This window comes from Colias philodice, chromosome 11 (genome assembly GCF_061535455.1).
Source record: "Colias philodice isolate Cphi_HAF_F1 chromosome 11, ilColPhil1 Martin Lab GWU primary, whole genome shotgun sequence".
NCBI classification, from domain to species: Eukaryota; Metazoa; Arthropoda; class Insecta; order Lepidoptera; family Pieridae; genus Colias; species Colias philodice.
Window position 1 is genome coordinate 7,230,493 of NC_143096.1, and position 18,576 is coordinate 7,249,068.

Consider the following 18,576-nt stretch of genomic DNA (forward strand, 5'->3'; position numbering starts at 1 on the left):
CAAGCCCTTAAATTCAATTTTATAACCCTCACAAACCAGTGCTAGATTAATATAGTATTTAGATCTACGTTTAAAGTCATCAGAAATGTCACTAATAAATCATGGCTTGAAGATTAATTTGATGTATTGCGGTAATAAATTAAAGCATCTGTTTCAGACATTTAGGATCGCAACTAAGTACAACATAATTATTGAAAGATGTAGTTTGCGCTCAGAGATAAAATTTTTCCTTAGATTTCCTTTGTGTAGTCTCCCAAGTTGATAAAGTAAATTTGGTTTAGCTCAAATTGCTACATTTATTGTTAATTTTTATAAAATGTTTTTTACTAAAAAAATTGTTTAAATTATGCTGTATATTTCATTAAAATAGGTACTTTGTTTTCAACGATCAATAATTCCTAGTTAGTACCTAATAAAATGTAAATATCTACAAAATATTCGTGTTGGTACTTTTGAATGTTCATATATTGATATTGACGAAGATTACAAATATTATAATTCAAGAATTAATTATATTGAAAATTTAATAAATAAAATAAACATAGAAATTGACAGCATCGAATACTCGAATACATTTTTAAATACAAAAAAGATCTTAGAAAGGCTTTCTTCGTCAAAAAAATGCAGTTTGTTAAAAAACAATGGAAATAAATCAATTCAAGTAAAAAAAGGTACAATTCCATATTATTTTAAAAAGACAATAAATGAAAACACTTTAAAACTGAACAGTGAGGATACATCAAATAGTAATATATTACCGAACAATAAAAACTTTTCATCGAATCCAAATTTTTTTCGTCCCTAAATCCAGTTATTTGACAATATTACATCAAAACATAGCCGGAGCCATAAATAAGTCAGAAGAGCTGTACTTGGCAATATCTCAATTAAGTAAGTCCCACATTATTGACATTATATGCTTATGTGAAACATTTATTAGAAAAGGAAATGAACAGCTACTCAAATTACCAGGATATAAGTTGATATCATCGTTTTCTCGCAAACAAAAAAGAGGTGGAACATGCATTCTGGTCAAAGAGGACATTTCATGTACTAATCTAGACTTTATAAAGGATCTTGGTTGTAATTTATTCTTTGAGTGTTGTGGTATAGAGTTAAAACATTTAAATACAGTGATAATTTTTGTTTATAGAATTCCAAGTCAAAGTATAGATATTTTTATTGAAAAACTTCAACTTACACTGCAAAAAATTGCAACTAAAAATAAAAAAATAATAATATGCGGTGATTGGAATATTGATATTATTAAAAAAACTAAGTTTTCAGATGAACTCAATACTTTACTTCAGAACTATAATATTGAATGTTTAATAAAAACACCTACCAGGAAAAATTCATGCATAGATCAAATAGCGACAAATATAAAAAGAGGCGTAACCGCAGAAGTACTTCATCTTGGTTTATCAGACCACGAAACTGCACAGATATTAAAAGTAAATATGACTAAGCCCAAATTAAATGTGTCCTGGTTTGAAACAAAAAGAGATTACAGTAAGCAGAATATACGTAAATTTTGTGAGTGCATGGCATCATTGAGTTTCTCTGAAATACATGAATTCAATAACTTAAATGAATGCTTTAATACTTTTTATGAATTATTCCAACTGTTTTACAATCTCTGTTTCCCATTTATTAGGATTAAGAGAAACACAGGAAAACCTTACATTAATTGGATAACCAAAGGATTGAAGAAATGTTGTGTACGAAAGCGACTACTATATTTAAAAAGTATATATCACAGGAAAACATTTATAAATAGTTGGGGTTATTATATAAAATACAAAAATATTCTAAAAAGGTGCATTCTTAAATCAAAGCAAATTCAATGTGAAAAAATTATTAAATTATCAAAAAATAAAAATAAGGCTTTATGGCACATGATATCTAATAATATTAATGACGAAAACAATATTAAAGAAATAGAAGAGATTGTAGTCAATAATAATGTATACAACTCAATGAATGATATATGTGAACAATTTAATAACTTTTTTATTAACATAACAAATCAAACGAATTTTAAATACGATGCAACTCAAATAAAAACGACATTGACTACGGAAAAATGTAAAACTATATTCTTGACACCAACAAGCAGTGACGAAATTCTAAAAGTAATAAAATCCCTAAATAACACGAATGCCGTAGGAACAGACGGTATTAGTACAAAAATATTAAAGGCTTCCAGTGTACATATTTGCAAACCGTTATCCTTTCTTGTCAATTTATCTATGGAGCAAGGAACTTTTCCTTATGTTCTAAAAACATCAGTTATAAAACCGTTATATAAAAAAGATGATCCAAAAGATATTAAAAACTACAGACCGGTAGCACTAATTCCAGTTTTATCTAAGATATTTGAAAAGGTAATTTTAGAAAGATTTCAAAATTATGTTGATAAAAACAAGATATTATGTCGGGAACAGTTTGGATTTAGAAAAAATAGTTCTACTTCTTTAGCATGCTTCGACATGATGAAAGAAATTATTCAAGCCTTTATTGAAAAAAAACCAGCAGCCACCATATTCTTAGATATGAGCAAAGCATTTGATTTTGTGGACCATCAATTACTCTTGTTTAAGTTGGAGAAATATGGGATAAGAGGAATTGCTAAAGAATGGGTAGCAAGTTACTTAAATGATAGATATCAGTATGTGGAGATTCATAAAATGATAAATCAAACACGAAATTCATATAGGTCAGAGAAAAAAGTTAATAAATCAGGTGTACCACAAGGAAGTGTGCTCGGCCCATTTTTATTCCTCTTATATATTAACGATTTACCGAGATCAGTGAAACACAAAACAGTTTTATTCGCAGACGACACTACCCTTATTGTTAAATGCACGGATAAAAATACATATGAGAGAGATATAAATACAGCATTACATAATATAGTAAAATGGTTACAAAATAATAATCTGAAAATAAACTTAGTAAAAACCAAAATAATTCAATATTATACAAAGAATTGCACCAAACTTAATCTAGATATAAAATGTAATGATCAAGTAATCGAACAGGTAAAACACCATAAATTCTTAGGTGTTCTGGTAGACGAAGGTCTAAAATGGGACAGTCATATTGAATATATTTGTGATAGGATAAATCGTTTCGTTTACGTATTACGTCGCCTTAGAGATACTGTATCTATGAATGCTGCAATAAATGCCTACCATGCATATATATCGTCGATACTATCTTACGGAATAATTCTTTGGGGACAGTCTTGCGAGGTGCGGAAAGTATTTGTGGCACAAAAGAAATGTATCCGAGCCCTGTGCGGACTACATCAAAGGGACAGTTGCAAACCAATGTTCGGTAAATTACGTATCCTTACACTGACCTGCATATATATAAGAGAAGTATGTTTATTTGTTAAATACCACCCAGAATATTTTAAAAAGAAAGGAGAAGTAAATTCGCATATGTTAACGAGGTATCAAAATAAACTGCACTTTCCAACATGTAGAATAAATCAAGCAAAAAATAGTGTGATATTCATGACTATTACAATATATAATAAAATACCGGATAACTTTAAGGATCTCCCAGTAAATATATTTAAGAAGAAACTGACGAAATGGTTAATGGAGAAACAATTTTATGATATTCAAGAACTTATTACATTGCGGACTCTGTGACAAGGAAGAATTAGTGACGTTAGTGATTAGTGACGCGAAGAATTTGTGTAGTGTTGGTGAAGTGTAATTTAACTTATTTCCATTTAAATATTTGCACACCCAGAAAGTGGGTAGAATGTATTAGCGCGTAACATTGTAATAACACCTTTTTTGTAACTACATTCTTGTAAATAAATGAAATTTGAATTTGAATTTGAATTTGAAGATTCAATTGCTCAATAGAGTTAACTAGCGGAATCAATGACTGTCCAATACACTAGATAAATATTTTGATTAACCTTGAGCATATTATTAGTAACAATAAAAAAACCTTAACACACATTCGTACATATTACAAAAACATTAAACAAGAAAGTTGCTTCGTAATTACAGAAACAACATGTCATATTTAGGGAAAGTGTCATTAGACAACAAAGGTTATGCAAGTACTTGTAACACAAAGTATATCGTCTCCATACAGCGAGTTGTATTGTTGTGTTAATACAGACCACTGTTCGTTCATCTCATGAATATTAAGATATATTAATTGTCTCTCAGACTGCTTGTCATCGTTGAAAGACTAAAGAATAGGACACGACTCATACTTGACTCATATTGTTATCTTACCTATTCTTAATAAACTGTATTCAACGACACACGTTACAAGTTTTAGTAACCTTGTGTTAATTTATTTTAAATATACTGCTTAGCATTCAATTATTTTTTAAAGAATGCCTATGTAGATCCATCGAATGGATAAACCTGACATAAATCTGTTTAAAAAGTGATCACTAAGTTATAATAAGGTCGTAAATATAAAAGTGAAGTACCTAACAAAACCTACCCTCACAAAATTATGGGTCATTTAAAAAAAATTACTTTTCGACAACAAACTCCTTCTAAACTTTTTCACTATCAACTATTTGTAATTAAGATATTAATTTTTAGACATAATATAGAGATTTTGTTTCAAGTTACACTCTACATTTTACTTAGAACCTTCTGGTTAAAGAACAATTTATTTTATCATTCTTTTCTTCTATAATAACTTAAATATGAGACTGCAAAATATATATTTATTTAAACTTAGTTCATTTAATAAAAGCGAAAATCCTCGCTTTCCAACATAGCGATACGACACGTTGGCTGTCGGGGCAATATTGTTTCAAAAACGCTTTTCACAACATAATATTGTATAAAATATACTACTATGCTTACTGGTAAAGTTTCTATGATCATTACTAGATCATATTAATTCTCTATATTAATGTTTATGATGGATGATATCATACATTTTATACAAAAGTTCGTATTAAGATGTCTTATCCGAAACTTTTTATAAGCAAAAAAGTTTTCCTTCGCGTAATATTTTTATTTATACCCTTATCGGTTTCCCATTTACCATAACATTATTGGTATTTTACAATTGATGAGTAAAATTGTTTTTTATATCCATTGAAACATTTATTTATTTATTTATTTATAATAAATTTTAATTAATTTTAATTTTAATAAATTTATTTATAATAATTTGTACTTCATTGTACAAACATGAATGGACAAAGCAGAGAAAAAAAAAAAGAACAAAATTACAAAGGCATCATTTGTACAAAAGGCGGCCTTATTGCTGAACAGCAATCTCTACCAGGCAACCTGGTAGGAAAGGAAATGTAAGAAGGTCGTGGGATAGCGCAAAATAAATGACTATAATTACAATTACATATAACAATACATTGCAAATAATGTAAAATAGACACATTTACACACATATTTATATAAACTAAATATTGCATATTATATACTTCAAAAATATGTAGGTACATACTAAAATACATACATAAAATATTACTAAAATACATATTGTACATACACATACATAATATTAAATACATACTAAACATACACATACATATTACAAAATACATACTATACACAAGCCATAGTACACAGATGATAAGATATTCAAAAACAATGGTTACAGTTACAGATGTCAGCAAGCAGAAACAGAAAGGTAGGGAAAAAGCTACAGTAAGGAAAGGTAGTGATCTTTTAATAGTGATTTAAAAGAGGAGAGCGTTTTAGCGCGTCTAACACTCTCAGGTAAAGCGTTCCAAAGTTGGATAGCACGAACAGTAAAAGAGTTGTTGAAAAAATTGGAATGGTGGATAGGAGTGCATAGTAATAACAGGTTGGAAGAACGAAGAGAGAGGGAATTGCTAGAGCTTAAATACTCAAAGTTGTCCTTTAAGTATTGCGGTGACTTGTCATTGTCAAACATGTCACTTGTCAAACATGTCCAAGTAACAAAGAAATGGGAAGTAATGTTGACTCTACATTTTCTTCACCTCTAATATACATAATTCTTTTACAAACTTAAATCGATGAGCTTTATGAAAATAGCATAATAAATAGAGTAATTTATCAAAATTGTACATAACCAACATTTTGTCCTACTTACGTCACCAACATTAGAGAGAAATATTATTCAGTTTAGTTTCAAACAAATTGTAGAGAAGACTCAGAACTGCACTAATTTGCTGCACTTATACAGTTTAATCACAGTTGCCATTATTCAACTCGTTTACATGATAAAACCTCTTTATTTAACGATGAAACGGAACAGTTATATTTACAAGTTTAATTCAGAAATTGAATTCGGAAAGTCATAATTATTAATTTCTCTTTGACGCATATACAGTATTTATAGTCTCATGATCATCTTAATCCTTGATGGTTATACTATTTTTATAAAATTGAAATGCAACTGTATTTTTATAAACTGACTATGCTGAGTTTAAAATATGGTTTCGCATCATTCTGATGTGATTATAAACTGTAAAAGAACGATGCAGTCAATCAAACACTTCACTGAATCAATCTTATATGTAACAGAACAGTTTGTTTAACGTGTTCTATATAAAAATTTGCACAACAACCAATTAATATTAGTCAATAATGAGTACAGTAATTACTCATTGCTATGTTTATACACCTACTGCTAAATTTATACTTGCTGTACCTGTACTTAGTACCTATCACCTGTAAAATTCCCGGATCTTTAATTATGTTTTTTTTTTACTGTTTACAACCATTACAATTTTTAAGCTATTGCATAGCTTTTATCTCAGACTTTGAGCGCGGCGACCTAATGTAAAAATTCCGTAACGAAGAAACCTAACACCCCCACTCCAACCAGCACAGCGATGCGATGCTATGCGGCAGCGGCAGTCCTCGAGTGTCACACGTATTTTTTTTTGTAGAAGTAACCTCTGTACTTACCCGCATATCCAAGAATGTCGTCGTCGTGGTATGCTAGCTAACGTTAGAGCGAAGGGAGGGAGCGCTGAAGGAGGATCATCAGCCTCGTCCTGCACCGGCGCCCCACTCACACGGACCTCCGGAATCCGAAGGTGACGACCACTCATCATTACACTTTTGCACCTATCACTCCGAACATTATTTCGCACACTGTCCGTACACTGTGTCGTTATTTTCGATTCAAATCTATAGAATATAAATGGAATGTGTTGGTACATTTCTGTTTACCTTACATATTACATAATTACACATATCGTTTACAAATAAAGCGATGGGCTCAGTCTAATACTCGCCAATTAGATACGACATCTGACCCAGATACCCATTTTAACTGAATACAAGAGTGCTCCAAACAAAAGGCTTATAATATAATCTTAGTATAGACGTGAATATTCAATTTGATTATGTTAATTTGAAACCTATTTAATATTTCGGTATGATTAGGAATATCATCAGGAAACTGCTGCTAAATCTGTGTGGAAGAAGAAGAGCGATCGTATTTGTTGTCCTCTGAATAAAACATTCGCCGACCCAACAAAAACGGTAAATTACATTTCTATTTATACCTCATATGTTCATTCATGTCCTTTTACTGTGTAACTATACGCAACAGGTCAAAAAACACATGAATAAGAAGGAAATAGCCAAGATTTCGTGTACGTGGACTCAGGACTGTGAAGCGTAGAACAGTTTCAATGTCGCATCTGTTGGCTACACGCCTAATAGGCCCCCACTGACGGAGAGCGACCCGACCCTGCCCCAGGGCTACGTATAGATAACATTTTCTTATAAGAACGCTGTAGCTTGCTATTTGTACAAAATAATACCCTAAACATTGACCGAGCGTCTTATGGGTTGCGTGATGAAGGGTTGTTATCGAATACGATCCCTTCATATGAACTGCTCTTTTAAATAAAAGAAAATCTTGTAAAAGAGCAAAGGCAAGATAAAGTTTAGAGTACTAAATTAAATGCTATTTATAATTTGCGTTGATTGTGTTCGAAACTTTTCGTTTCAAAATAATAAAATAAATGAAGCTTTAGCAAATATTATAATTACGGTTATTTCGCTGTTTAATTTAGCCAAGACAATTTGAATTGTTGTTAAGATTTAAAATACGTCACCAATAGAATGGAATTGGATAAAACAGACGCTAACGGCGAAAGTAATAGAATTTTATGGACTTGACTGTAAATAGGCTGTATATTATTTGCATTTAGGGTCGAGTGTTATTGGTTTTGTACGTAAAACAAAGCTTACTTCAGGATTAATTTTATTCTATCAACATTTACATAAATGCTTGAGTTCAATTAACTGTCTTCTACAGAAACATGAATTTTACGTTTAACTTCATTAAAAGTATTGCTTATTTTAGTCAACAAAATTATTAAGTATTTTCATAAATAATAAATAGTATATTGTTAAAGATGATAACAATATTAAGTATTTTCCTTTGTATTATTATAATAATATAATATAAATAAATGGCATGTTACGGTCAATATGGCAATTGAAACATTTAACGCAAAGGTGTAGTTAAGTCTGTAAGAACCCTTTACAAGTGAATACAAAAGAAAAATTAAATGGAACATTTTCTATTGAAACAATAAGAAAAAAGTAAAACTATTATTTTCTGAAAGTATTTTCAAGCGAAGCACGCAATAAATCGTTCACTAAGAAATATGAAATGCTTTCCGAATCATGAAATGGGTTTCGGGGACCTTAACACTGTCACTATTTCAATGTCACTTTGGTTGGAGAGGCAATAAAAGCTTAGGTAGGGCGGGCTGAATAATCGCAAATCGCGACCTTTGCCGTTTGCGTGAGCGCCTGACGGACACAGTGCACGCACGCTTGCTATTCAATACCGACAGGCGCTCGTAATTCCACTCTTATAAACGGAAATTAGCGCATCATACTATTAGCTGAACTTGGAATTTACACTTCGGTGTGTGTACTTTACTGGGTAGAATACAATTACCTGTTTGTTTTTGTAAACTTACTAATACAACAAGATAATATAAAATCTATTCTATAAATGGATCTATAATAATACATAATTTATCTTTTAGAGCAAGTATGTTGCATAATTTAAATTAAGCACTAATCTTAAATTTTAAACTAGCTCATGTTTGTAAAACGTTCTCAATATTGAACCCTTATTTGTCGCCAACTTAGCAAAATTTGCTCTATTAACAATTAACATTGTGCTGAGCTGTTCTCTACCAATTTCAATATAAAGAGGCGCCTCGCAAACTGCGGGCAATTGTTAAATATCGTACGTGGCATTTTAAATAACCTATATCAATAACGATGTACCTGCAATATCTAGTTAACGCTACGTGACTTTAATACATATTTTTTACATTAGTAAGTAGATACACAGTACACACTCCACAATTGAATCGAACAACGCCCTGAAAAATACTCACGGCTTAATTAAGTATATGTTTTATCATTTATAGTATATATATGTATATATATAAGTATATGTTTTATCATCTTACAATAAATATTTCATCAATGTCAAAATAAAATTCAAAGACTGGTATTTTTGAAATTTAATGCTTATTGGGATAGAAATTGTAATTATAAAGAATATTTTTAATAAAGACGCCTAATGACGATTTGATGAAACTACGTATCCATTTTAATGTTGCAGTCCTTTAATCTATTTTCCTGTATGAAACTTCTGTATGAAAACGATAATTAGTATCTGGACGACTGCGAGATCGTATGTACTATTCTCTGTTATTTAGTTTAATTAAACTTCAGTGACAATGTACAAACAATATTCATACATCACGCGCACACAGCACATTAGAGGACAGAAAATTTATGTTATCGTTTAATTGTTACATTTAGACTGCGTTAGGCCATATTGCAAATAATTATAATTTCGTACTTCCAGATAAGTGTAGGTACAAAACGTGTGGGTGGTATAGTATAACTGCGAATCAATATTGAAGTAATTTATTTGAGAAGTTATCACTATAGTTTTATGGGATGCGATATCGTTGGAAACGCGAGCGGTAGGTACGTGACACATTCGATTTATGCACAATTTGCAATAATCTGGTCATGAAAACGGCGAACCCAAAGTTGACGTCAGCAATACACCCAGCCCTCATTTTTATTGCGAGTTTATTTTATTACAAGGGAAGATCTCATGGTCAATAAATTGCATAATATGCTACGTGTTATCAACACCAGCGAATTGTTATTATTGTTCTCTTCTCATTGCTTTTTTTCCTTATTGATGATCGAACAATAATGGTTTAATTAGTTCATTTATCGCAATGCATAATTCATTGTTGTGATGTAGTGCGTATATAATTTTGTATTATTACAAACTAAGATAGTCGGATGTCACGTATACACAATTTAAACGTATTAATATTTATTCTATGCTGTAGGTGTGTTAATGTATCGCAACGAAGGTAATAATTAACTTAGATAATAACTATAGTACCTGATAATGACAACGTGACAAGGAAATTTAACCTATGATTTATATTATTCCTTGTTAGTGGTTTAATTATTTATTCTATTTGTATTGTAAATAAGTAAAAATAATGATCGGTTTATCATAAAGTACTATCGTTAATTTGGCTATCTTCCCTGAGGCATCGTATCCTTAAGCATTATTATGTACCTACTTTGATCAAAAAACCTAATGAAATATGTAGCTGCGTTACAAGAGAAAAAAGCTTTTTATAAACATAATAATATCATTCTTTAAGATGTTTTATTTATTTCTAATCATGGCTTATAATTCTAGTCAAATAAGCCTTTTGATGTTGAAATACAATTTGATACACTTCCAAGAAATTCTACATAACCATAATATATAATTTATTTCATAAAAAAATACTTATTAAAAAGCAATAAAGCTTCACATTAAAAACGGAGTTCGTCTTATGGCCTGCAGGCATGCACTTCACAAGCGTTTTACAGAACGATCTTCGTAACAGTTTCTCACATATTAATAATTGAACCTATTGACGAAACAAAATATAACCAGACATTATTTAGTTAGTAAATATGCTTTATATACAGGGTGTACCAAAAAGTAGTGATGAACGGAAGCTGAGAGGTAGAGGACCTAAAGGGCTATCCGAATCACCCCCATGTATGTTATGCGATTTTTCGTATTTTCGGAGTTATGACGTTTTTTTCAATTTTTCACCTATCGCCGAGTACGATGATATTTTCACTCATGCTGACGTCAATGATTGCGGAAGATGCTTGATCTTTTTTGTGTGCTAAGCTGAAAGATAGGCCAATTCAGTATGGTAACATTTACTATCGTTAGATCTTTGAATGGAATAAAAAAAAGAATTAAATGGCAAGAAAGATAAAATTACCCAGTATGTTCACCACTTCAAGGGCCCGTAAAAAAATAAAATCACATAAAAAAAGTTTTCCGTTTGACTTTTAAAAACTTGCTCTATCTATCAGATAGCTACCCTGAAAATTTCATTTAATTATTCAGAAAGCTTCAATCGAAAAATTTAAATCAAAATGTGGTAAGTGCAAAAATTGAATTAACTTGATGATCATTAAAACCAATAAATAGGTGTTTAATTACCAGAAATTTTTAAATTAACCCCGCTGTTGCTCAATGCAAGTGCGACATCACCGTAAAAAGTTGTCTTTTAAATGTCTGAATGCCCTTTTATCATTTTTAATGGTTTCTTCTGCTACTATGAATTTCCGGGTTATTTCGTCCAAATTGTGGCAGTCTCTCGTCTTTGTAGTATCCCCAAGGAAAAAAATCAATAGGATTTATGTCCGGGGACCGTGCAGGCCAGGCTAAAGGGCAAAGATACCCTGAAAGATGGATTGGTCGTTGCAGCCTGCGCATGCGCCGGTGATGCCTGCCTTAAAGCCTGGCCTCCACGGTCCCTCGACCTAAACCCCATTGATTTGTTTCAATGGGAATACTAAAAAGACCTCGGCTACTTGAGAAAATGCCACAATTTGGACGAAATAACCCGGAAATTCATAGTAGCAGAAGAAACCATTAAAAATGATAAAAGGGCATTCAGACATTTAAAAGACAACTTTTTACGGTGATGTCGCACTTGCATTGAGCAACAGCGGGGTTATTTTAAAAAATTCTGGTAATTAAACACCTATTTATTGGTTTTAATGATCATCAAGTTAATTCAATTTTTGCACTTACCACATTTAGATTTAAATTTTTCGATTGAAGCCTTCTGAATAATTAAATGAAATTTTCAGGATAGCTATCTGATAGATAGAGCAAGTTTTTAAAAGTCAAACGGAAAACTTTTTTTATGTGATTTTATTTTTTTACGGGCCCTTAAAGTGGTGAACATATTGGGTAATTTTATCTTTCTTGCCATTTAATTCTTTTTTTTATTCCATTCAAAGATCTAACGATAGTAAATGTTACCATACTGAATTGGCCTATCTTTCAGCTTAGCACACAAAAAAAATCAAGCATCTTCCGCAATCATTGACGTCAGCATGAGTGAAAATATCATCGTACTCGGCGATAGGTGAAAAATTGAAAAAAACGTCATAACTCCGAAAATACGAAAAATCGCATAACATACATGGGGGTGATTCGGATAGCCCTCTAGGTCCTCTACCTCTCAGCTTCCGTTCATCACTACTTTTTGGTACACCCTGTATAAAGCTCAAAGGTGACTGATATAGTGATCTATCAACGCACAGCCCAAACCGCTGGACGTATCGGGCTGAAATTTGGCATGCAGGTAGATGTTAGGACGTAGGCATCCGCTATGAAAGGATTTCCCGACATTCTAGCGGGAACGGGGAAAAACGGGGATGCACGTACAAAGTCGTGGGCGGAAGCTAGTATGCTTATATTTCTATACATATTTCTGTGGTATATCATATTTCTATATAATGTACCATAGAAATATGCTTGTATTTAGTAAATTTAAATCTTTGTAATAGTTAATTAACGTATTAATAATCCGACCGCAGATCATCAAATATTACTATTAAATCTATATAAGTAACGACAAGGACAGCTGCCATAAAAATATAACAATTTTCCTTATTTTAACTGTAAATGGTTGGCGAAATAGTTGTACGTGACGGTTACAGGATGTTTGGCAGACAATACCGCGTAATTGAAAATAACAATTAAAGCCACATTAATTATCATTATTTTCCTAACCGAAACCCTTTAAGTAAATTTACCGACATGGGTCGTAACTCGATTGACAATACTTTCTTTTTACTTCTACAAATATAGGTACTTTGTCTAAAATAAGTTTCCATGATTTCTGTAAACTCGCCTCCAATTAGACTTTAATGCAGCGTTAACAATTATCAATTACTTTGAAAACTACCATTGAAATATGTTGTCAAAATTGTATCTGCTGTTAATAATTCAGCCAAACATATCCTCACACAAACATAGGTTTTCCATTTATACAAGTTTTGTTTCAATTTAAACAATAAACATCACACGATGGAATAAATGGAAACGCGAATCGCTTTAGTGCAATCGATGCATTCGCACACAAGTAGCAATTCATTAATTTGTTCATAATCAAGCGCTCCTCAATTAACCAACCTTACTGGTATTATCGGAATCGGGCTAGTGCGGTTTCAGGTGAACGATAATGGATTACAGTTCGAAATTAAATTAATACTATTTATCCATATGCATTAAATATACTTACCTATTTTATTTTCATAAGTATCGTTTTTAATTAATAATTGAGGCGACATACATTCGATGTTCAATTATTTGTCTTTATTCGATTTTTTTTGTATAATTAATCTCTATAGTTTTTCAATACAACCTCAGACATTGTTACGTATGAGTTATGACTATCATATATACCATACATCAATACCACGACTATTTGTAGAAACTAATTTTTCATATAAATATAAATTTCAAGAGGAAATCTCACCACAATGAACACTAATGATATTAAATGTAAACTTGTTAGATTACAAAAGAATACGTTGCATGTACTTTATTTAAATATTTAAATAGATATAGGTTTCCTCAAATCGAAACCCTTGTATTGTTTCCTTAAATTTTAATATATATTTCACTATTTTATATTACAAGGATAACTAAGCAAAAAAACGTAACATGTACCTTTTTCATGCATGAAAATATATGATAGGTGGATAATGACATCAATAATAACAGGGTATCAATAAACGAACACTTTGCAGTGCTATACAATTATATTGAAACTGAAACTTTGACCTATGACCTATCGCTAAATTATAAACTATTTAGAGGTCAGAAGTTGCACTAAGTTAGACTTCATTAACTTAGTAAAGTTTAAGATTCATTGTACACAATTAGTTTTAATTACGTTTACAAAGTTTGAGTTGTGTTCAAGTTATAATAATTGTAACGAATAGATGTAGAGGAATTGTTGGTAGACATACGATTTACTATTTTGATTCTTCACGACTACTTTGTTTTCATGTTTCCATCATTATTTTATTCTACTATAGGTACATAGTATCATAATATATCAGTCAGGAAAATTGCAATTCTATTATTATACTCTCTATGTATAAAAAATTCTCGTGTATGTGTAATAATGTTAGTTACCATACTCCTCCGAAAAGGCTGGTATGATATATAAATATGTATTAAACAAACCGATTGATAATTATGTATCGGTCACAGTAATACCTACATATTATGTAATCACTATTAAATTGTATTTGTACACAAGAATTAACGAATTTTTTCCCATGATTCTATACGGTATATTTGCGTCATTGAATCAAAATAACTACACAGACGTAAAAAATGCCATTGAACACAAGCTTAACTATTAAATCAAATTATTACACAATTCATAAATTACAAGCCACCTACATTGTATTGTTATGGGTTTGCCATTTGGCGTAATGGACAGGGCTGGCATCTAATCTGAATGACAAAAGAAACAACTTTAAATTCAATATCAGTTATAAAATAGCCAAGAAAAGTACTTGTGTAATTAAAAAAGTTATTGATAAACGTTTTGTTCAGTAATACAGTGTTCATTTTTGCAAGAAGAAAGTTTCTAAAAGCATAGGCATAGATAGCGCTGGTGACTATTACATTTGAATAATATTAAGGATATTCCTCCAATATGACAAAAATAACCCTCCATTTATTACTGCAAATTGCGTTTTCCTTGAGTTGAGGTATGTCTGGCTTCGACAAAATGGACATTTTTATTATAGTCTTAGGAGTAAATCACTTCCAAGCCGCTTTTAATTAGACTCTAAGAGGGTCGCCCATTTATTTCTTGAACATAATATTTTATGAAAATAAGACATAACAATGAAATGAAAAAACTATGCATCAGAAACCGGAGAGTCGGAATGATTATTATCTCACTTTAATGAATTACTATTGTGAATACAGTTGCTTCAAGATAAGGTTTTTGCGATAGTTCAATAAATATGCGGAAAGAACCACCTTATATCTCGCTTTCTATCTATTTCCTTTCTCTAGAGATATTTTGTGAACTGGCAAATTTATTCATTATGGTAAGCTGACTATACTTACTAACTTTCTTCAAAAAAGTAACAACGTATATTTTTTATAATTTTATTTTACTACATTCCTTAATTATAAATCTGTTTATATTTCTATCTGATAATAGATTATTGCATAAGTTAATAAATTAATACTTTTACGCAAGCAAGGCCCTGTGTTCGTAGCAATATTCTGTATCAAACATTTTGCCGTTACTCAGCGAACGTCAGATACAAGTAACCTAGACACATGCAACATCAATCATACAAGCAATTAATGACGCTCCGAGATTTATTGTTGTGATGTTTAGTTTTGGCTGGTCGATCGTACGTGCCAGGAGAACCACAACAAAGATTTGTTTTGTATACAAACACGGCATTACGTAGTTACACGTCCGTCGGTAGTCGGAAACGCGCAACGTATAAACTTTAACCACGATATATAAATTTAATGTAAATAAATAACACATGCACCGTTTTATTCCGCTTTTATGTTATTATTTTAATATTAAACATATTGAAAACTCATAAACATAGCCATTGAATCCCAAAATTTCGAGAAGTTTCTCGAATAATTAATATAGGTTTAAACGGGGAAGATGCCGAAAATTTAATGTCAAAATTTTTGGGAAGACGTTAACTTCTACCACACCCCGGACACTCCATACAAAATGATCGTTTTGACAGTCACACTGTAGAGACTGCAAATGTGTGTGTTAACGCTTTATGGTTGGCACATTTGTGACTAGCGTAAAAAAAATTCGCGTTTTTCTGATGAAATACATCCGTAAACAGCACAATATCTAACCATTTTCTACGAAAAACGATAATCACAAATCCAAAATAATAAAATTACTTTAAGTCAATTTGATTAATGTTGTCAATCTTCGTTGCGTATCGTCCTTGCAGAAAAATATGGCCCATTTTATGTCTGATCGCGCGGGGGTGAGGTAAGTTTAATTTTGGCGGGAGGCGGAGAGTGTCCGTTCTGTAGCGTTTAGCTACTATTTTGTATTCTGTGCTTCTACAAATTATTATAAACCAAATTTGTATGGAAACTTTAAACAATTTAAAGAAAGGAAACTTTTCAAAGTGCTCGCAAATAAGCAACTGTAAACAGAAACTGCCTGACATTTCAAAGGTTAAGCGAAAGTTATAAAATTTTGGTTCAACATCGGCAAACGTACATTTCGTAAAAAGTCGAATATGTTTCTGGAGGTTAATATTATTACATTATAGAACAAAGTTTCGTGTTTCTATACAACGCGTAGGTTGATAAATATTACAATACTAGCGGTCCGCCCCGGCTTCGCCCGTGGTACATATTTACGTTTTCTCTACATAAAAACCATCCTCGCACTTCAAGGAATATAATAAAAAAAGAATTATCGAAATCGGTTCAGCCGTTCTCGAGTTATGCGCTTACCAACACATTTTGCGATTCATTTTTATATATAAGATTGTAATTAATTAATTCAGATGATACTTAAAATGAATATAAATAGTATGTTTAAGTTACCTGCCTACTTCAGATGAACATTTTCATTGTTTATAAAGATATACCTATTTCATTTCAAGTAGTTTGATGTACGAAGGAATGATTGAGTTTAAGAAATTAATAAATGAAATTTATAAAAAAATGTACCAGAATGTAATCAAAAGTCTGTAAGATACCTGCGAATATCATGTTCTCAGTGGTTTCTGTATTCTTGGCAATATCAAAACCACACGCGTCTTTGGTTCCTTTATGAAATGTATACTCAATACTCATGGATTTACAATTTCGCAATCGTACTTTTTATGTTCGACTGAGCCTATTAATTATTTATTCGATCAACATTTCATTTTATCTCATAAAATAGGTATTTATAAAACACCGATTTTTTTACGAGATGAATACATTGTCGTCTTGACTCTAGTTTCTAAAAATAAACATTTTTACTAAATTAAATATTATGTTAATCATTTTGTCACTTTATAGAATCAGCGTAAAAAAAATTGTAAATTGAGTTCCGAACAGTTTCAAGTGTAGAAAGAAACGTCATGGCATCTAATTTGATTTTATTTCAACGAAAAGTCGGCTGGAGGAACGTGGAGATTTTACGAAATACCTATATATCCGGATATCCTCATTGAGGGTCCCCGCATTTTATGGGAATAATATTAAATCGACATCCCCTTCAAGATATCTTAAGTACGAAACCAACGCACTGTAGAAATTTTACGTTTTAAACAATCGAGGACAAGCATAGTGAGATTTTGCATTTTAAATTGAAACTCTTTTAGTCAAATATATCGAGGTCAACGTTTTAATTCACGAAAATATCTCTGTTTGCAAACAAAGGAATATTCGACCCTATCGCATTAAGCAGTTCACAAAATGTTTCAGATTGTCTGTTTGACCTAAGAGATTATTTTCACAAAGCATATAATAAGGATCTATCACACTGATTAGAGAGTTTTATACATAACTAGCGGTCCGCCCCGGCTTCGCCCGTGGTACATATTTACGTTTTCTCTACATAAAAACCATCCTCGTACTTCACGGAATATAATAAAAAAAGAATTATCGAAATCGGTTCAGCCGTTCTCGAGTTATGCGCTTACCAACACATTTTGCGATTCATTTTTATATATAAGAAGAAGATTAGTAGTTATAAACCAAATAATGCATTGGCAAAAATGTATAAGTAATTTTAGATCTTTTCCAATGTAGTAAAAACTCGATTAATTACATTATAAGTATTTTGTTATATTATAACTGATTAAAAAACTAAATCTGGATTGAAATTGGAAGGACCTGAAAATATAGCTGGAATAATAATATCGGTAATAGCAAGTTATATGTTAAAGTATAGTCTGTAGATGTATTGCGCGAAAATTTGAATTCCCTATCCGTTGTTACATGAGACACAACACAATTTGATCTAGACGTGGGGACAACTTCATGAATAATGAATACCCAAGTAGCCTTCTCATGAGTAAATAAGAAACTACAAATTTCGATACTGTTCAGCTGAGAAGAATACTGAATGAGCTAACAGTATGATGCAAATTGATTTTTGAATTAAAAAGTCATAATTAGATAATCATGCAATTT

General features: G+C 31.2%; 1 protein-coding gene across 5 annotated transcripts in view; it reads right to left on the reverse strand.

The window, feature by feature from the left end:
* The window catches only part of dnc (phosphodiesterase dunce), a 264,431-nt gene that overhangs the window by 129,617 nt on the left and 116,238 nt on the right, over nucleotides 1–18,576 (reverse strand). The window contains exon 3 of one of the 5 annotated variants that reach the window (XM_089700920.1): nucleotides 6,924–7,123. The exons of 3 other annotated variants lie outside the window; for them this stretch is intronic. In XM_089700920.1, the coding sequence (XP_089557046.1) occupies nucleotides 6,924–7,123 (200 nt within the window). Of the gene's footprint in view, nucleotides 1–6,923; nucleotides 7,149–18,576 lie in introns of all 5 variants that reach the window. One more of the 5 variants, XM_089700926.1, reaches the window with a different exon arrangement.